Raw genomic sequence first — 17,310 nt, 5'->3', positions numbered from 1 at the left:
GGGCTTTCCCACAGCCATGAGATGACAGCATGTAGCTGGCATCCGAGCAAAGGCAGTTCTTTGTTTTCTGTTAAGGAATGTCTGCTCTAAGTTACACGCACACACGTTCTTTAATAGAAGAGGCTGTTGTCTCACCTGCATAGGTACCCACTTTTATCCTGAGGATCCAGTAGTAATGATGGTTTCCTTTTGACATCTTTTTCCACCTGAAGGCAGTAACTTTTAACGTAACTTCAAATAACAGTTAAAAATTGATTTGTAACATACAGGGTACTACACATAAAGTAGATAAGCAACAAGGATTACTGTATAACATAGGGAACTATATTCAGTGTCTTGTAATAAGCTATAATGGAAAATAATCCAAATATATATATATAACTGATCACCTTGCAGTATACCTGAAACTATCATAATACTGCAAATCAGCTATACCTGTTAAAACATTATTTGTGTCTCTAAAAAATTTTTTATATGGAAGATAAAGAGCAATAGCAAACAGAACAGAACAGAGCGGGTGTGATGCTGTGGTGCTGGCAAAGCAAGTCAGTCTTGGGAACAATTTTTGGCTTGGACGTTTTCAGGGCGCATTGCAACCCTTAAGTGAAGAGAGTCTCCCTGTGGGCTCTGTGTGGTTTCTGATCATAACAAAGCTCAGAAAAAAACACTGAACACTATTTCATGGCCTATAAGACTGTCAATGACCACACTTTACTGCATTTCTAATGAAGAAAAATACATCAGATCAACCTGTTAAGGAATTTTTATCTACATTTGAAAGCTGATTCCCCGTCAGGGATCAGAATAACCAGTCAGGAACCGAAAGGTTCTGTGCTGTCCTCCGAGCTTTCTTCATGTAGTAAATATATATATATATATATATATATATATATATATATTTCCTTTAAAAAAATTTTGGTCTTTTGGTTAATACTAAATATCCTGTGAAAACACTAACAGTGACATTTAAAAATATGGCTGGGAAGCAATTAATAGATCCCAGATGCTAACTGAGTGTAATGATGTGAAGATGTCATCCATGTTTTATATGAATTTTATTTCTTTGCATTTACGTTCTAGTCTCTAAAATAGAGTGTTGGGCATGCGGGTATTGTTCTACTGCTGTAAAAGTCTTAGGTGCCGTTTTTAAACATCTCATGAAAAAATTTTTTTAAATTATAGCTCTCATGTACAAACTTTTCTTTTTTTTGGCATTATGCTTTTTTATACTTAATGTATGAATAGTCTCTCATGAGTTCTGAGAAAATGCCTGAATATACTGTTGTTTTGCTGTACCTTACCAAGTAACACTGTTCCTTCTATTTCTCTAGATATCTATGCATTTTTGTAGAACCTATCATCATAGTGCCTAGGCACTATGTTTGATGTCAGCCGTAAGAGGAAACTTGCCAAGAAATCTTGGTTTAATATCTGTCACTTAAGACCACAATTAATCTGTTTTCCACTGTTTGGACTCTTAAATTGTACTCCTTCAGCCAGAGGAGCTTACACTGCTGCTCATAAAGCTGAGACGGCAGCAGGCGGAGCTGAGTAGTATCCGGGAGCACACTTTAGCACAGCTCATGCAGCTCAAACTCGAGGCCCACAGCCCAAAGGTCAGCCCCGGAGCCGTGTGTCTGTGTGTCTGCTCTCGTCACTCACTCTGAGCCGCTCATCGTCAGTTGGTCCGACCTGCGTCACCCCCATGAGCACGAGCCATCCTACCATTGCAGGACCTCCTATTGACCCTTTGAGAACTCCTTTGGTCATACCTTATCAATGTGGGCTGAGTACAGTTCTTCTTAGCCTTCCCTCTACGCGCTCACCCACCAAGTTTTGGCTGTGAGCAAGGAAAGGCAAACAAGACTTCAGAATAGCTTTGTCATCCACCAAACACTGCGACTCCGGTGAACCGGATTGAAGAGTCCCGTCATTTCCCATAAAGTAACCAGTGGAGAATTGATCATCTTTCTAATAATGCTGCCTTTTCATTGCCAAAGATCCATTTCCTTGTGTTCTCGATTTTGAAAATGAACACACGGAAACATTTCTCAAAGGGTTTAATAGTCTCTGGTTATAAACATCCCAAGAAGTAGTCCTCTATTGCAGAAAAGAATTAATTTGTAAAGTTTCTAACATGGAGTCTGCTAAAGCCATTTGAAGGATTTTTCTGCTTACTGTTTCAGCTTATATGCATGTCTACATAATTTCTTACAGAACTAAGTGTGATTTTTTTTTATAGTAATGGAATACGTCATCTGTACCATTTATGGGGTGGGGGGGCATGTGTGACAGTTGTTGTGTATTGTGACATAATAGGTGGTGGCAGATAACCTGTTTTTCCTGTTTCAAAACTGACTTTTTCATGAATTCCGCACCCTCTTTCTCTGTCGCTTTGTTCTTGATTGACGTCTACTAGAATGAAATCCTTTCACATCACCTTCAAAGGAACACCATATATTTGGATCATCAGGTGGGATTTGAAGAATTTTTCTTTCTTATCGTACCTTACATTTTAATGTTTTAAGTGTAGTACAATTTTCCATCTACTCGGATATTTCAGACAGTTTGGGTTAATAGCATGACAGTGGCAGGCTGATAAGAAATCCTTTACCAGGGGAATTCAGGAATACCATAATAACCAGGATAGAAAGGACAGTTGTGGAGATGAGGCAGGATACAAATGCCAGGTCTCTGGAAGTTGAGAGCCTGGACTCACTAGATTTCTGTATTCTTACCCCAAGAAAACTTGTACTTACTGGCTTACATCAGCTTGGAGGTGACCTCATTTAAGAAATAGACACCCAGCTGTGAATGCCTTTTTGGAAGGCTAAGAGGAGACCGGTGTGGTGGTCTCTGTATTCCCAAAAGGGAGGATAAGGATGAGTGAAATGCGTGAAGATATTGTGTTATTGTTCACCATTTCCTCCCGGTGTCAGTTTGACCGAGAGTTGCATTCTCTCGGTGGTGGGAGTGAGTGTGGTTGGTTAAGGTGAATGTTGAAAAGTGGAAGTTCATAAACAAGGGCTGACACTCCTAAATGTTGGTGTTTATGAAATTCCCTGTTAATATTTAATTTTAATTTGATGAGAATTTTCAAAATGTTCTTAAATAAAAATTTCTTCTAGTGAATTTTTTTTTCCATACAAGTTAACCTAAAACTTGCTTTAGCTTGTTTTCAAAATGTTTAAACTTGAATATTTCATCAAGTGAAAGAAGTTACTGTAGAAAGTGTTATAAGAAATTATTTACATATTTATATTTGCCCTGTCCTGTTTGAAACAAAATAATAATGCACTGCTTTAAATTAGTTCTATTTAAAGAGGGATTTTGCATTAGGATAACCCTTGGAAAGACCTTCAGTCATATTTCTTTTAATTTTTGAAAGAAATACACTTTTGTTAATATGTAACTTATTTTCACACAAAATATTTTCATCTTAGTTTCGCCCATCAGAATGGTTTAAAAATCAGCATTTCATGAATCCAAATTTCTATCTTCACTCCAGAAACTGATGTTATTAAATTTAACCACAGTGTATATTATATATGCTATCAGTAATAAAGACATGTTTGCCAACAAAATAGTAAGATAAATCTTCCCTTAAAATTCCACACTGCCAGAAAGCTTCTAACATACATGGGAAATAACTGTCTTAGAAGCTCCTTTGTATATAAATCTAATGATAGTTCTGAAAAACAGTGGGATTCACAAAATTGAGGGTTAAAAACAGTGATATAAATGTGAATCTGAAGTTATCTAGAATCTCTGGAAATAAACCTAATGATTTATTAATTTACTGTGTACCTCATCAAATCAAATCTGCTATTGCAGACCCACAGAACTTAAGCAACTTTTGGGAAAGGGCAGGTAAATACATGGGAATACACACTTTTGCACAAATGCCTCTCCTCATCCTCTTTCCCAGGTCGAGCTGCTTCTTCCCTTGGCTTCAGTGGCCTAGATCTGGCTGAGGCTCTGTTGTCGTCCTTTGCTCTCTTGGCATGCCCTGCCAAGCCTTTCCTGATGTGCCATGCTGACAGTCCTACAGGTGGCTTCTAAAATCTCAGCTTTTTAGACACAAGCCCATGGTAGTCCGGTGGTTAAGACTTCACCTTCCAATGCAGGGGGTATGAGTTCAATCCCTCGTCAGCAAGCTAAGATCCCACAGCCCTCTTGGCCAAAAAAAAAACAAAAAACAGGGTAAACAACAGAAGCAATATTATAACTAATTCAATGAAGACTTTAAAATGGTCCACATCAAAAAATGCAAAGAAGATGGAAAAGGCCAGGAAGTGGGCTCTCCCCTCCACAGTGTGGAGGGAACATGACCCTACCCACACAGTGGTTTTGGCAGATGGAAATGATTGCAGACTTCTAGCCTCCAGAAATGTAAAAGAATAGTGTGTGTTGTTTTTTCAATGAATTAATTAATTAAAATTAAACTTTCAACTTTGTATCCCATCCTCTCTGTACTCTCAGCATGTCAGCAGAGCTTTCCCAGTGATTCACCTTTTTCTTAAGATTAGATCCTGAAATAGCTGTCTGATTCCACTTTAAAAATTTATGTGATAGTGAAAAGAATTGCAGAGTTTGATCGTTGATGACTTGCAATGACTATTTCTGAGGGCAAAAATTGGGCCATTTTTTGGTAATAGAAAGTATGTATAAAAACATGGTGAGGGCTTTGCCCAGAAACTCAGATGTGCCCAAGTGTGTATATTGTTAAGGGTTCCTAAAGAAAAATCTCTCTTTAAATAAATCTGAAAAATTTATGGTTTCAAATAATTGCATATGATATAAATGAAATATTTATTTTTGAACAGTCCTATATTTTATTTATATCAGTAGTAAGATTATTAAGTTATGTAGAAAGGTTATTAAGTTATATAGAAAGAATTCTTGGTAATTTTAATTTTAATGAAATTTTTCAGCTCAAACATTTCCAGCTTTTAATCTTATTACTGCCAGTAGCCAATTTTAGATGACCAGGTAAATTTTTATAGGCATTATTGGTTACCTGGGTTTATAAACTAATTCACCAGTTTTATATGATTGTAAATTTGAAAGATTTTAAAACCTTAGCGTCAGAGGCTCTGGTCACATTTTACAGACTATATATCATACCAAGAGAATATGTACTAATTGATACTCTTTCAACACTTGTTCTGCTTGCTCAAATAAATCATCAGAATAACCTAAGGCCAATTTTTAATTGATTTAAATTCTCTTAATCCCTATCATTATTCATGAAAAATAGAACCAAAGTATAGTCTCTAAAGTGCTTCTAGGTAAATTCATTCCTAATATTATAACAAATAAAAATACCTTATCTGAAATTCTAAAAATTTACATATTAAATTGTCAACCCCAAACTGTTAACTTCTGGTGCCTTATCACCATTATGAAGACAAGTCATTTACTGGAGTGTTTTTTAAAATAACAAAAACTGTATTAATTATATGGTAGAATTTTCTTCTGCTTTCTGTTTTACTTTGAAGTACACTATCACAGTTTGCTTATGTTTTTATCGCCCAGTTAGTAGACTATTCAAAGTCTATATTTATTAAGATGAGCCTAGGTTTATTTGTCATTTTAATGAATTTTTAGATATCAAAGCCCTAATGTATAATCTGTGAACATACAATAATCCCAACTAGATACTTTATGTACCTCATCCAGGTTCTATTTAGAAAATGAATAAATGCATAATGTATCAGTAACTCATTTTCTTCTCATTTAACTTAGTTATCATTGAACATTAGAGAAACTTTTGGTTACAATTTAAGTGAAACTTGACAGTTTCATCCTAAAATACATCTATAGAATGGATTTGACATTGGCTTTTCCACTGTTTATTTCTCTACCTACCAAAATATGGAGGGGGGGGGTGGGGGGAGGGGGCGAGGAAAGCCATAAGTACCTCTTGCAATGACCTCTACTTGCCAGGAGGTTGGAAGTAATTTCGAGACTATCAGCAACTGTAATGATAGCTCCTCTTGAAGAGTTCTTTGACAGTGAGGGAAAAGAGACTTTCTTGATATATTTTCCTTTTTTCTCAGAACAGGACAAATTGAGCTTGCATTTTAGATCTATGCCTTTGAACCTTTATTTGATGATTAGGAGTTCCTGATGTTTTCACAGAGCCAGATGTACATCATCTCTTTGAAGCCAGAGAAACAGGTTTCCACTGAAGCTTACTGTATGTCGTCAACCTTCTGCTTGTCAGCTGGAGTGTATGTCTGCTTCACCAGGCCTTACAAGGGTGTAGGGACTTCATTTTCTTCATCTTGTCCCTGACAAGGATTCCTTCCCTTGTCTAGTTCTTGCCTCCTGTCTCATGGGCAAGGACTGGCTGGACTGAGCCCAGGAGTGAAGCTGGGGTTGTAGAAACTAGAGTAGGAGCTGGGGAGAGGGAACTAGGCAAGACCTCTGTGGATGAACAGGTAGAGCAAGAACTGGTGCTTGTTGCTCAGTCATGATGGGAGGAGGAATAGGACTGGGGAAGTTAGGACGTGTTGCCATCCCTTCCTCTGTCGTCTTTCCCTCTGCTTCTTTCTTCCTCACTTGCTGTTTCCTTCTCTTTCTTTTGGTGATTGAAGAGCAGTTATGAGGGAGTTTCTGCCAGTTTTCCATGTAGGCCATGGTAACAGAAAATGAAACGCTTAAGAACTGAGATGAAGAGATAACGTAGGTAGGAGTGGACCAGAAGGATCTAGAGGGTTGGAGCAGCGCTTCGCAGACCTTTTGCAAGCACGCTGCCCGCTGGTGGGTGACCTTGAGCCTATACCAGCCCTCTTTCCCCACCTCCTCCCCCCAGCACTCCCGTGGCCAGCCTCCCCATTTTAGAAAACCTGAGAGAATAAATGGAGCTTGACTCCTACAGAGGCATGCTTTGCTTGTGTCGGTATTGTAGCAGATGATTTTTCATTTTTTAAACGTAAAATGGTAACATCGAATGTGCTTTCACAAATGACCTTTAAAATTATGACGTTCCACCCTTTCCCTCTCCCTTCAAGAGTCATTATAGTTAATTGCATCAGAAATATCTTCATGAAAACCGGAAAGGAAGGGACAGCCACGCCTGTGTTGAAGATTGCCTATTCCTAGTGTACTCAAAAGTTCTTCATGAAAAGAAATATGACTCTGCTAGTCATTTTATAACATTCATTTGCCCTTACCCAGCTGGAGCTGTCTCCTCCCCACCTGGAACAGAACTAAATCATTTCTGAATTTAGCATCAAATAGTATATTCTTTAACACCAGATGGCTAAACCTTATCCTCAGATTTTCATGGAAAAGCTGGAAATGTCTTATGAAAAACCAGTTCGCCAAAGTACAGAAAAAGAAAAATATAAGTCATGAATACCTGTGGTGTTCTTGTTGCATGAGAATGTTCAAGGTTTGCAAGGCAAAAGCTCAGTCTTTCTTTTTTAAAAAATTTATTTGTTTTTGGCTGTGCTGGGTCTTTGCTGCTGTGGCGGCTTTTCTCCAGTTGCAGTGCGGGCCGGGGGCTGGTGGTTACTCTCTGGTAGCAGCGTGGGGACTTCAGTAGCTGTGGCTCCTGGGCTCTAGAACAGTCTCAGTTGCTGTGGTGCACAGGCTTAGTTGCTTTGTGGCATGTGGGATCTTCCCGGATGGACCAGGGATCGAACCCCCTGTCTCCTGCATTGACAGGCAGATTCTTTACCACTGAGCCAGCAGGGAATCCCTCAATCCTTCTTTTAGTGGGAATTTTTCTTTTTTTTTTTTTTGCTTTTTAAGTATGATCAAATGCTTATGAGGAAGTAAGAGTCTTTTACTATACTAACTGTTGCGGTCTGGATGTGGGTTGGAAAAGCGTTTCCAGACACGAGACAGAATGAGAGGGAAATAAAGTTTATTAGAATGGGAGATGCTGTTAGGACAGCGGGCCAACTCAAGGGAAAACGGACATTAAACAGGGGTCTTTATACCTAGGGTACAAAGAGTGGGCTAGGGGTCTTGTGGGTCATTTACTGATTGGATGAGGCACATATACTGGATGGAGGGAAGAGCAAAGCAAATACCTTCTCCCAGGTAGGAAGGGAGACAGGTTATACTGCTCAGGGGGACTTGAAATCCATTAATAGATACAACATGGGGGAGGGAAGGATGATAAGGGTCTGGTTTTTCCATTCCTGCATTCCAAGACCCTCCTTTGTTTTATCTGCTCTTTCGTCTTTGGGTCACCACACTAACCCTAAAACATGTGGAAGAGTACATTGAAGTTTCTAAAATGCAAAAGTTTGGTAGTAGCATTCAGATTATATAATGTAGCTCTTTCATAAATACTAATATTTTGTGTTGCGTGCACCAAAACTCCTAGTGACTTTTGGAAGAAGTCCGACACCCTATTATTAGTTGCTGTGGACATCCCTCATCTGCATGCTTTCTGTGTCCTTTCAAGAAACCACAAAAACAGGAACTCTGACCACGTCTAAACACATTTATGCCAAGGGAAATGCAAAAAGAAACAGTTAACTGGGTGTATGTAATTGGTACTGAAACCATTCAAGGTAAAAAATCTCAGAGTACTTTCTTGCATTTTGTTCTTTGTGTTCATGAAAAACAGCTTCCCTAAAAGGGAAGAAATGCAAACAAGATGACTGAAAAGATTATTGATGGCTTTCATTGTTGGCCATTCAGCACCTTTATTCCATTGAGCTATTAAGTAAGTTCTGATTTTCTCTAATATTTGAAGGGATCCTAGAGCTTCTATTTTTAGGGGTGATTGAAAGCTCCAGGGGGTAATGTTTCTAGGGGATATAGAAAAGGCATTTGGAAAAAGCAAGCTAAGGAAACTGGAAAATTGAAAATACCTTATTTAGCACATACCGACACAAATTAATGACGTGGTATAAAATATCAGTATTTTCTTGTGCCTTGCTGTTCAGAGCAGTCCTCTCTCTCGCATACCCCATTTCTCTTTTTTTTTCTCTTCCTATCTCTCCCTTCCTCTGCATATTTGATCATAGTAGTGGTAGGGAGAGGGAGATGTCACCGAGGAATATCTTAACCAGGATATGACATCATAATCAGTTCAGTCTTTCAGTCATGTCTGACTCTTTGCAACCCCATGGACTGCAACACGCCAGGCCTCCCTGTCCATCATCAACTCCCAGAGTTTACTCAAATTCATATCCATTGAGTCGGTGATGCCATCCAACCATCTCATCCTCTGTCATTCCCTTCTCCCACCTTCAGTCTTTCCCAGCCTCAGGGTCTTTTCAAATGAGTCAGTTCTTTACATCAGGTAGCCAAAGTATTGGAGTTTCAGCTTCAGCATCAGTCTTTCCAATGAATATTCAGGACTGATTTCCTTTAGGATGGACTCTTAATGGCAGAATATAAATAAATGGACAGTGTGTAGATTAGAATTTAGAATGTGGAAGTGTATGTGTGTCAAAACGCTGACCTCTCAGCCTGATGCTTCCCCATTATTATCACGGTTCTCCTGTTTCTTACAGTGATGGATCTGTCCCTACTTGCTGTTTTTACCCATCTCAACCCTAATTTTATGGAAGTGCCCAGTGTCTTGGTGTCCTCTCATCTGAACATTCATCTACTCAATGTTTTACTAGTTGTCTGTTACTTTTCGTCTCTAGCCCCTGGATTTCTCCTAGAAAGCAGAGCCAGTGATGTTGGCTTCCTTGATGTGGGCTTGTTTGCAGGAAGTTTTACTTTTGAGAAGTAATCCCAAGGTACAGGAGTAAAGAAAAGAGAGTGAGGCGGGAAGGTGCAGATAGCTTATCAACTGCCAGAAGCAACTCGGGCCTCTTCTGATACTTGTTGACAAACAGATAGAAATCCTGTGGCCTTACCAGCTGACCTAGAGAAGAGGGCAGCGTTTGTATTCGCTCCCATTCTTCACTGACCAAAGTTGCCCCTTGAGACCATTTCTTGAGTACACTGAGGTTATGCATACATGAGCGCCCGGAGGTTCTCGTAACACACAGCAAGGGATGAAACAAGAGACACGGAGAGGGGGCACAAAGGATGTCTAAAACACCTCTCCCTGCAGTCACCATTGTGTAGTTCTAGTTGATCAAAGAAATCTCCATTTGGAAGCTCTGCCTTCAGTACATCTCCTGTGTGTCCAAAATTAAGGCTGTCATCTTGATCCCTCAATTCCCTGACCGAAAAAAAAAAACCTGAGAGCAGAAATGGTTCAAAACACTGGTCCCCTTTAACCCCGTTGATGTCACAACGTTTGTCAAACGTATCATCCTCAGGGAAGAGCTTGATGGACTTGAGAAGGATCAGGACCGTAGCTTTTGCTCTTTGCTTAGACATAGAACTTGAAGTGATTGAAGTCCCCAAGAGAACAGAGGAAAGTCTTCGCCAGCTATGGCTGGAGCAGCCTCTCCCAACCTGGTGGGTGAAAAGGAAGGCAATTAGCAGGCTACCTGAAAGGACCCCCGGAGTTGTATTCTACCAGCTCATATTAAAGCTAAAAATACCTTGAAACTGGAGTCAAAAGTGCTTTAAAAACACTTGACTGAAAACGGTTCTGTATGATTCTGCTGTACTATCCAAACAGATTGTACTTTAACTGATACATAGTATCTGCATGGTTTTGAGTGGGGATCATAAATGCCACCAAAACATGTTACACCTGCTGAGCTCCTCAGTACCATTTAATCGCCAAATCCCAGCTGTACTTAAACCTGCCACGTTGTCTTTCAGCTAATTCAGGAAACTTCAAGCTCCTGGTTCCCCACAGAATTAAATCTCTTTTTGGTGTGTCACTCGGGCCCTCATTTCATCACAAACACCTCCTCCCCCATAAACCCTTTTCTCCAGTGACTCATCGTTTCTCAGATGCGGCGGAAGCACCCCATTCTCTTTACCATGCACCTGTCCAGCATCTGTCCATCCTAATAGCTTGTATCACTCCACAGTTGTCGAAGTTCTGACACATTCCATGTCCCACCTGCCTCTCATACCCTCCTCGGCAATGTGTGGCCAGTTACTCTTACCCCATTCAATCAGGTTGAAATGACTTGTCCAAAATCACAAAGCTAGGATGAATACCTTGTATTAATGAATTTTCTTTCTTTCTTTTTTAAAATCTGTTTTACTTACTTCAAAATCAATAGAGTTGTTCTTGTACCTAAAATAGTTCTGTTTCAGGTTGCTGATCTTGGTTACCTGACAAGTATCAGCTCCTGGTTATATAACTGGTTATTTTCCCATCTACCAAGGTAAATTCAGCTTTCACAGTATCTTAAATTAAGTCGCTCCGTCGTGTCCGACTCTTTGCGACCCTGTGGACTGTACTACAGCCCACCAGGCTCCTCCGTCCGTGGGATTCTCCGGGCAAGAATACTGGAGTGGGTTGCCATTTCCTTCTCCAGGGGATCTTCCGAACCCAGGTCTCCCGTGTTAGAGGCAAACGCTTTAACCTCTGAGCCACCAGAGCCTTCCCTGGTGGCTCAGATGGTAAAGCGTCTGCCTGCAATGCGGGAGACCTGGGTTCGATCCCTGGGTTGGGAAGATCTCCTGGAGAAGGAAACGGCAATCCACTCCAGTACTCTTGCCTGGAGAATCCCACGGACGGAGGAGCCTGATGGGCTACAGTCCAAAGAGTCGGACTCGACTGAGCGACTTCACAGTATCTTAATGATGTATAATTAGTTTTATAAAGATAAAAGATTTAATTTTAAAGATTCTTCTCCAAATAATTTGCTATTAGTAAACTTTAGTTTAATAAAACTGTAGTATTTCTATATGTATCTCTATATGTTTTGGAGAAGAAAATGGCAATTCACTCCAGTATTCTTGCCTGGAAAATACCATGGACTGAGGAGCCTGGCAGGCTACAGGCCATGGGGTCACAAGAGTCAGACACAACTTCTCAAGGACTACCACCACCACCACCAAGACAGGAAAATGAAAACAATAGTTCCCTACTCCTCCTAAAATGCATAATACAGTTCCACGATTTATTTACAAAAGCTAATATTTTATAACCCAATTATTGTGGCTCTTTTTTTCTTTTTTTGTTTTTTTTTTTTTTTCCCCCCAGTAAGTTCATTCAGCAGAGATTTATGGAGCTCAGTGTCAGGCAGGATGTTAGAGCTTATAAGGTAGAATTGTAAATGGTTTTCAAAGCTCAGGAAGGAAATAAACTTGAGCATAAATGCCAAAATCTTTTCTGGGATCAACCTAAGGATGTGATTATGTAGTTAAAACATAAGCTGATAAATCTTTGATTTAATGGTAGGAATTGTGTTAGTGCCAACTTTAACTCAATAGGAATGTGATTGCTATTAATAAAGCCCAGATCCTGTATCTAGAGGATATTTTAATTTTGATTTAAAGCTCAAATATATTTTAGAATAGATTTACCCATTGGCCAAAATAAATAGTGTTTTTTTTCCCTAACAGAAATGATGTAAGATTTTGACTTTGGGAATGTTTTGTTCCTTCAAAATAATATCGTTTTGGGACTTCCCTGGTGGTCCAGTGGCTAAGACTCCAGGCTCCCAATTCAGGGCGTCTGGGTTCAATCCCAGGCCAGGGAACTAGATCCTACATGCTGCAACTAAGACCCAGTGTACCAAGTTAGGGAAAAAAAATATCATTTTGTGGTATCATTTTGCAAAATGCTGTCAAGGAAGAGAAATATATGACCATTTCAAACATCTTTTCCGCAATAAAACATTTTTACAAAATGTATTTTGAGTTCTTTTCATATTTCCAGTTTCCTGTGAATACCAGGAAGATGGTGTCATCAGATAATAAGGAACAGTATTTTTTTTAAGTTATTAATCAAGAAAAACAGGCTGGTTCATGTTGGTATATGGCAGAAATCAGCACAATATTGTAAAACAATTATCCGCCAATTAAAAAACTTAAAAAAATATTATCCAAGGGAAGAAAAGGAAAACAGGTTTAAGCCACTGAAGCAAAAATCGGATCTATAAAATGTATCCTGTAGCCAAAAGGATTTTTTAAAAAAATTCTTAAAAGGCCCATAGATGAAAAAGGATGACACTGTAGTTTGTAAATTGTTTGAAAAAGTACAAATTTAGAAAATTCCAAACAATTTACGTTTATAATTTATGTAAATTGTAGATTGTTTAGAAAGACATTAGCCTAGACCTTAAAAGTTTCCTTGAAATATACCCCAGATATGTATCTCAAAATGGTGACTTAAAAAATTCAGCAGTTTAACTAAGGTTGTGAGTATAGAGATTGCCCCCCTTTTGTTCTGCTGGATTAGGGGTATTTTCATAATATGCCTCAATAAGTGGATCTTATTCCTGAAGCCAGTACTTAGGGTCAGTTTAAAAATGCTCTTTTTTTTCTTTTGGGGGAACGACAGATATGACTCCTGTGTTAGTGTCCCAGTTTTCTTTCTCTTTTTCTTTCTTTCTTTCTTTTTTTTTAAAAAATCTATCTTTCTCCCTTAAAGAAAAAGAGGATATATTATATCGTCTAGCTGCATCTTTTAAAGCACCATTGAATTTTTTCTGAATATATATAATAATAATACTTTGCCAAAGTTCTGCCTTTAGAAACCACATACAGCATGAACCGTCTGTTCTGATTGCTTTAAAATTTCCAAAGTAATAGACCTCCATACTTTGCCCCATTGGTTATAAAGAGACTTATTTACATTCTTCTATTTAAAAAGTCACTTCAGATTTTCCTGCTTCCTGTTAAACAATGAGCAGTTTCTATAGGTAGTCATACCCTTCAATCTCAGGTTCTGGGACTTTCAGCTGTGCCTAGAATGAGAGTGGAAGGCATTTACGTTGTCATTATCCAAATGACCTGTTTATAAAGGCCCCTGCAATCCTCACAGCTTCACCCCCAGGCATGTCAAATTCTTTAGCCTTTTATTTTTGCCACACATCTTAAGAGTTTATTGATCTAGACACAGGAGGACATTCTTGAGAGATGGATTCTTTGGTGATTAAGGCTATCAGGGTTTTGGGCTATTGTTAAGACAGAGTCCCAACTTAAAAATTCTTTTTTCTAAAATGCCATTAAAAGCTCAGGAAAAGTCCATTTTCCATTTAAATGGAAAATGACCGCACAGAAATGGGTCTTCTCATTGGTCATCAATGAAGGACAAAAGCTCTGTAGGGCTGCTAGAAATCATCCAGACTGATTGCCCCACCCCGCCAAAAAAGGAGAAAGCTGTTAGTGCAGAATTCAAACTCAAGGAGCATCCGTTACTAGACAGAGCTTGAGCAAACGCTTTCCCTTCTGAGAATGAGATCCAAATTTAGGGGAAAATTATACTTAACTTTGCCAGTCTAGAATTTCTAGGCTTATACTGTCCAGTACAATAGCCACTAGCCCATATGTAGCTATTTAAGTTAGAAAAGTAAAATTCATCTCCTGCATCACACTAGCCACATTTCAAGGGCAGAAGAGCCACTGGTGTGTCATTTTGGACTGTACCAGTAGAGAGCATTTTTATCATCACAGAAAGTTCTGCTGGACAGTGTTATTCTAGATGATTTATTATATAAACTTTTTTTTTAAAATAAGCATTTATTGCACCAGGTGTCAGGCTTGTAATTTGCCAGATGTGTTGTTGTTGTTGTTTCTTCGTTTATTTGTCTACACCAAGTCTTAGTTGCAGCACATAGGATCTTCGATCTTCTATTTTCACTGCGGCACGCAGGATGTTTCAGTTGGTGAAGAACCCACCTGCCAGCGCAGGAGACAAGAGACACAGGTTTGATCCCTGTGTTGGGAAGATCTCCTGGAGTAGGAAATGGCAACCCACTTCAGTATTCTTGCCTGGAAAATTCCATGGACAGAGGAGCCTGGTGGGGGCTACAGTCCATGTAGTCGTGGAGAGTCAGACACAGCTGAGCTCACGCACTGGCTGGCTGGCTGAGGGATCTAGTTCCCTGACCAGGGATTGAACCCAGGCCTCCTACATGGGGCAGGCAGTCTTAGCCACTGAACCACCAGAGCAGTCCTATATAAACTTTTTAAAGAGCATTTAAGCCACGACTTAACCACTTCTTATACATAAAGGGGGATTGGGAAATTAATCTTCCCAAGGACCAATTATATGAATGATTGTCCTGTCTTTGCTCACTGCTAGTCTGTCTCCTTCCTGACCCTCCCCCTAAAATTATTCAGGAGCATTTATCTTATGATTTACAGCATACTGATCCTTCTGCAATCCTAGCTGGGCTAGTTTCTGTAGCAATAGATATTTTTAAACAGATATTTGAAATTGCTAGGATAATAGAACAACAGGCGGCTGGAAATTGAATTCTTAGTAATACCCCCAGATCTCAGTGGATTCTGCTGAGCCCACTGATAATAAAGCAATTCAATTGATTTTTTAAGGGAGTGAAGTCTTTTAATGCTGTATTTCATACAAAAACAAGAATATTTTAGTCTCCATGCAATATACTTGTATTTAGATCATTACTTTGAAATTTTTCATCTTTTGATAATTGCACAGATATCTTGACCAACATTTAGTACCAGCTTATCAGGACCTTGAAAAAATTCCTAATTGGTGATGGTTGAATTGGTCCTCAGTTACTTAAACTAGTGCTGGGGCGGGATTGTGGTTCTCATGCCTGATTTCCTGTCAGAACTACCACTGGATCTTTAGCAAGACAAAAACAAAAGTACAATTCACGAGGACTTCTGCACCCCAGCTGCCAGGTTGCCGGAGCCCCTCTCCCCAACTCTGCATGTTTTTAAAACCCCATCAGTGATTTATTTTTCCCCCTCAGTCATGTTTGAGAACTGCTAAGATAATGACAAGAACACCAAAGAAAGAGGAGACATCTGGAATGCTTTCTGCCTTTTTCATGTATGGCACACAGGGAAAAGTGACAGCGGGGAGTTCCCTCGTGGTGCAGTGGCTAAGACTCCGTGCTCCCAACACAGGGGGCCTGGATTCCATCCCTGCTCAGGAACTAGATCCAAGAAAAGAAGAATGACAGCATCTGTACACACCTTGATAGAAACTGGAGGCCATGCTTTGGGGGCATAGTAGGCCCTCTAAGGATGAAGGTGGCGTCTGTCTCCACACACATGGAACCCTTTCCCAGCCACAGGCATCTGTTGGAAAGCTGCTCATGACCCTACCAGCCATGGCATAAGTTGCATAGAATTGTGTTGAGGAGGTAGATTCTTAACCACTGGACCACCAGGGAAGTCCCAGTGATGGGTTTTTAATCAAGATATTTCCAACAGTAACATCAAAGAAGGCTCTGTATTCATACTTGCCCAAAATGCCTCAAACCTGAGAAAGAGACTAAAGTATCAAATTTTCTAGGTAGTTTTTATAATCATTTAGACTGACACATTTCAAGTAAAAATGCGTGTTTTTGTTGTAAACAGACATATATTGGCACCACCTGTAAACAGACATATACTGGTACCACCACCTAAATTTATCCATTTAGATTTTTTTATTTATTGCTGACGTGAGTTATGAAAATTCTGTAATGCCCGAATCCTGTGTTCTCGTTTTATAATAAACAATGGGCCTTTCATAATGCTTTATAATTTTGCAATTAACTGGAACCCAAACCTATATTACCTTTCACTTCAAAGAAGGAATTAAAGCAGGAAGCGAAGCATTTAACTGATTTCCAAGTAAATTATTAAGCATCCTCCACATACTAATTAGTCTTTCTCTTGCTCTGATTCCTTAAAACCAAAATACATCAGCTATTAGAAGCAGTTCCTTAATGCTGCCTAGGGTTCTTGTAGTAGCCAAGTCACAAGAGAATTACTGGATAGTCCTTTTGTTTTTGTCTTTTAAGGAACTTAAGCATGAAATTCCAAGGTCTCATAGAGCATTATGGTTTTTGTTTTTAGGTCATCTTGCACTGCTTTAATTTGAAAGCTGTTTTATAAAGTTCACATCGCAAAAACTAAGTAGAGTGTGCTGTTTTAGTGTAAGTTATAGAAATGATCATTTTCTATGTATTAAAATGTAGGTATTTCATGACACAAACCAACCTATCTATGAAACAGACTCACAGACATAGAGAACAGACTGTGGTTGCTAAGGGGGAGAAGGGTGTCTGGAAGGGATGGATTGGAAGTTTGGGGTTGAGCAGCTGCAAACTAGTATATATAGAATGGATAAACAACAAAGTCCTACTGTGTAGCACAGGGAACCATTAATATATACAATATCCTGTGATAAACTATAACGGAAAAGAAAAGAATGTATATATAACCAAATCACATTGCTCCACAGGAGAAACTAACACAACATTGTAAGTCAAGTATATTTCAATAAAATAGAGAGAGAGAGAGAGAGATGTTGACAGACAGATA

The 17,310-nt window shown here is 39.2% G+C and overlaps 1 protein-coding gene across 6 annotated transcripts in view; it reads left to right on the top strand.

Moving 5' to 3' along the window:
* Window positions 1-17,310, top strand: part of PLEKHA5 (pleckstrin homology domain containing A5) — a 261,444-nt gene that overhangs the window by 190,860 nt on the left and 53,274 nt on the right. For 3 of the 6 annotated variants that reach the window (XM_068969979.1, XM_068969978.1, XM_068969981.1), the window contains 2 exons: window positions 1,497-1,616; window positions 2,420-2,473. The exons of 2 other annotated variants lie outside the window; for them this stretch is intronic. In XM_068969979.1, coding sequence (XP_068826080.1) covers window positions 1,497-1,616; window positions 2,420-2,473 — 174 coding nt within the window. The remainder of the gene's footprint in view (window positions 1-1,496; window positions 1,617-2,419; window positions 2,474-17,310) is intronic. One more of the 6 variants, XM_068969982.1, reaches the window with a different exon arrangement.

The sequence above is a fragment of the Capricornis sumatraensis genome, chromosome 4, assembly GCF_032405125.1.
Source record: "Capricornis sumatraensis isolate serow.1 chromosome 4, serow.2, whole genome shotgun sequence".
NCBI lineage: Eukaryota > Metazoa > Chordata > Mammalia > Artiodactyla > Bovidae > Capricornis > Capricornis sumatraensis.
The sequence above is the reverse complement of the archived record's forward strand: the minus strand, read 5'-3'. Positions and strand labels throughout refer to the sequence as shown.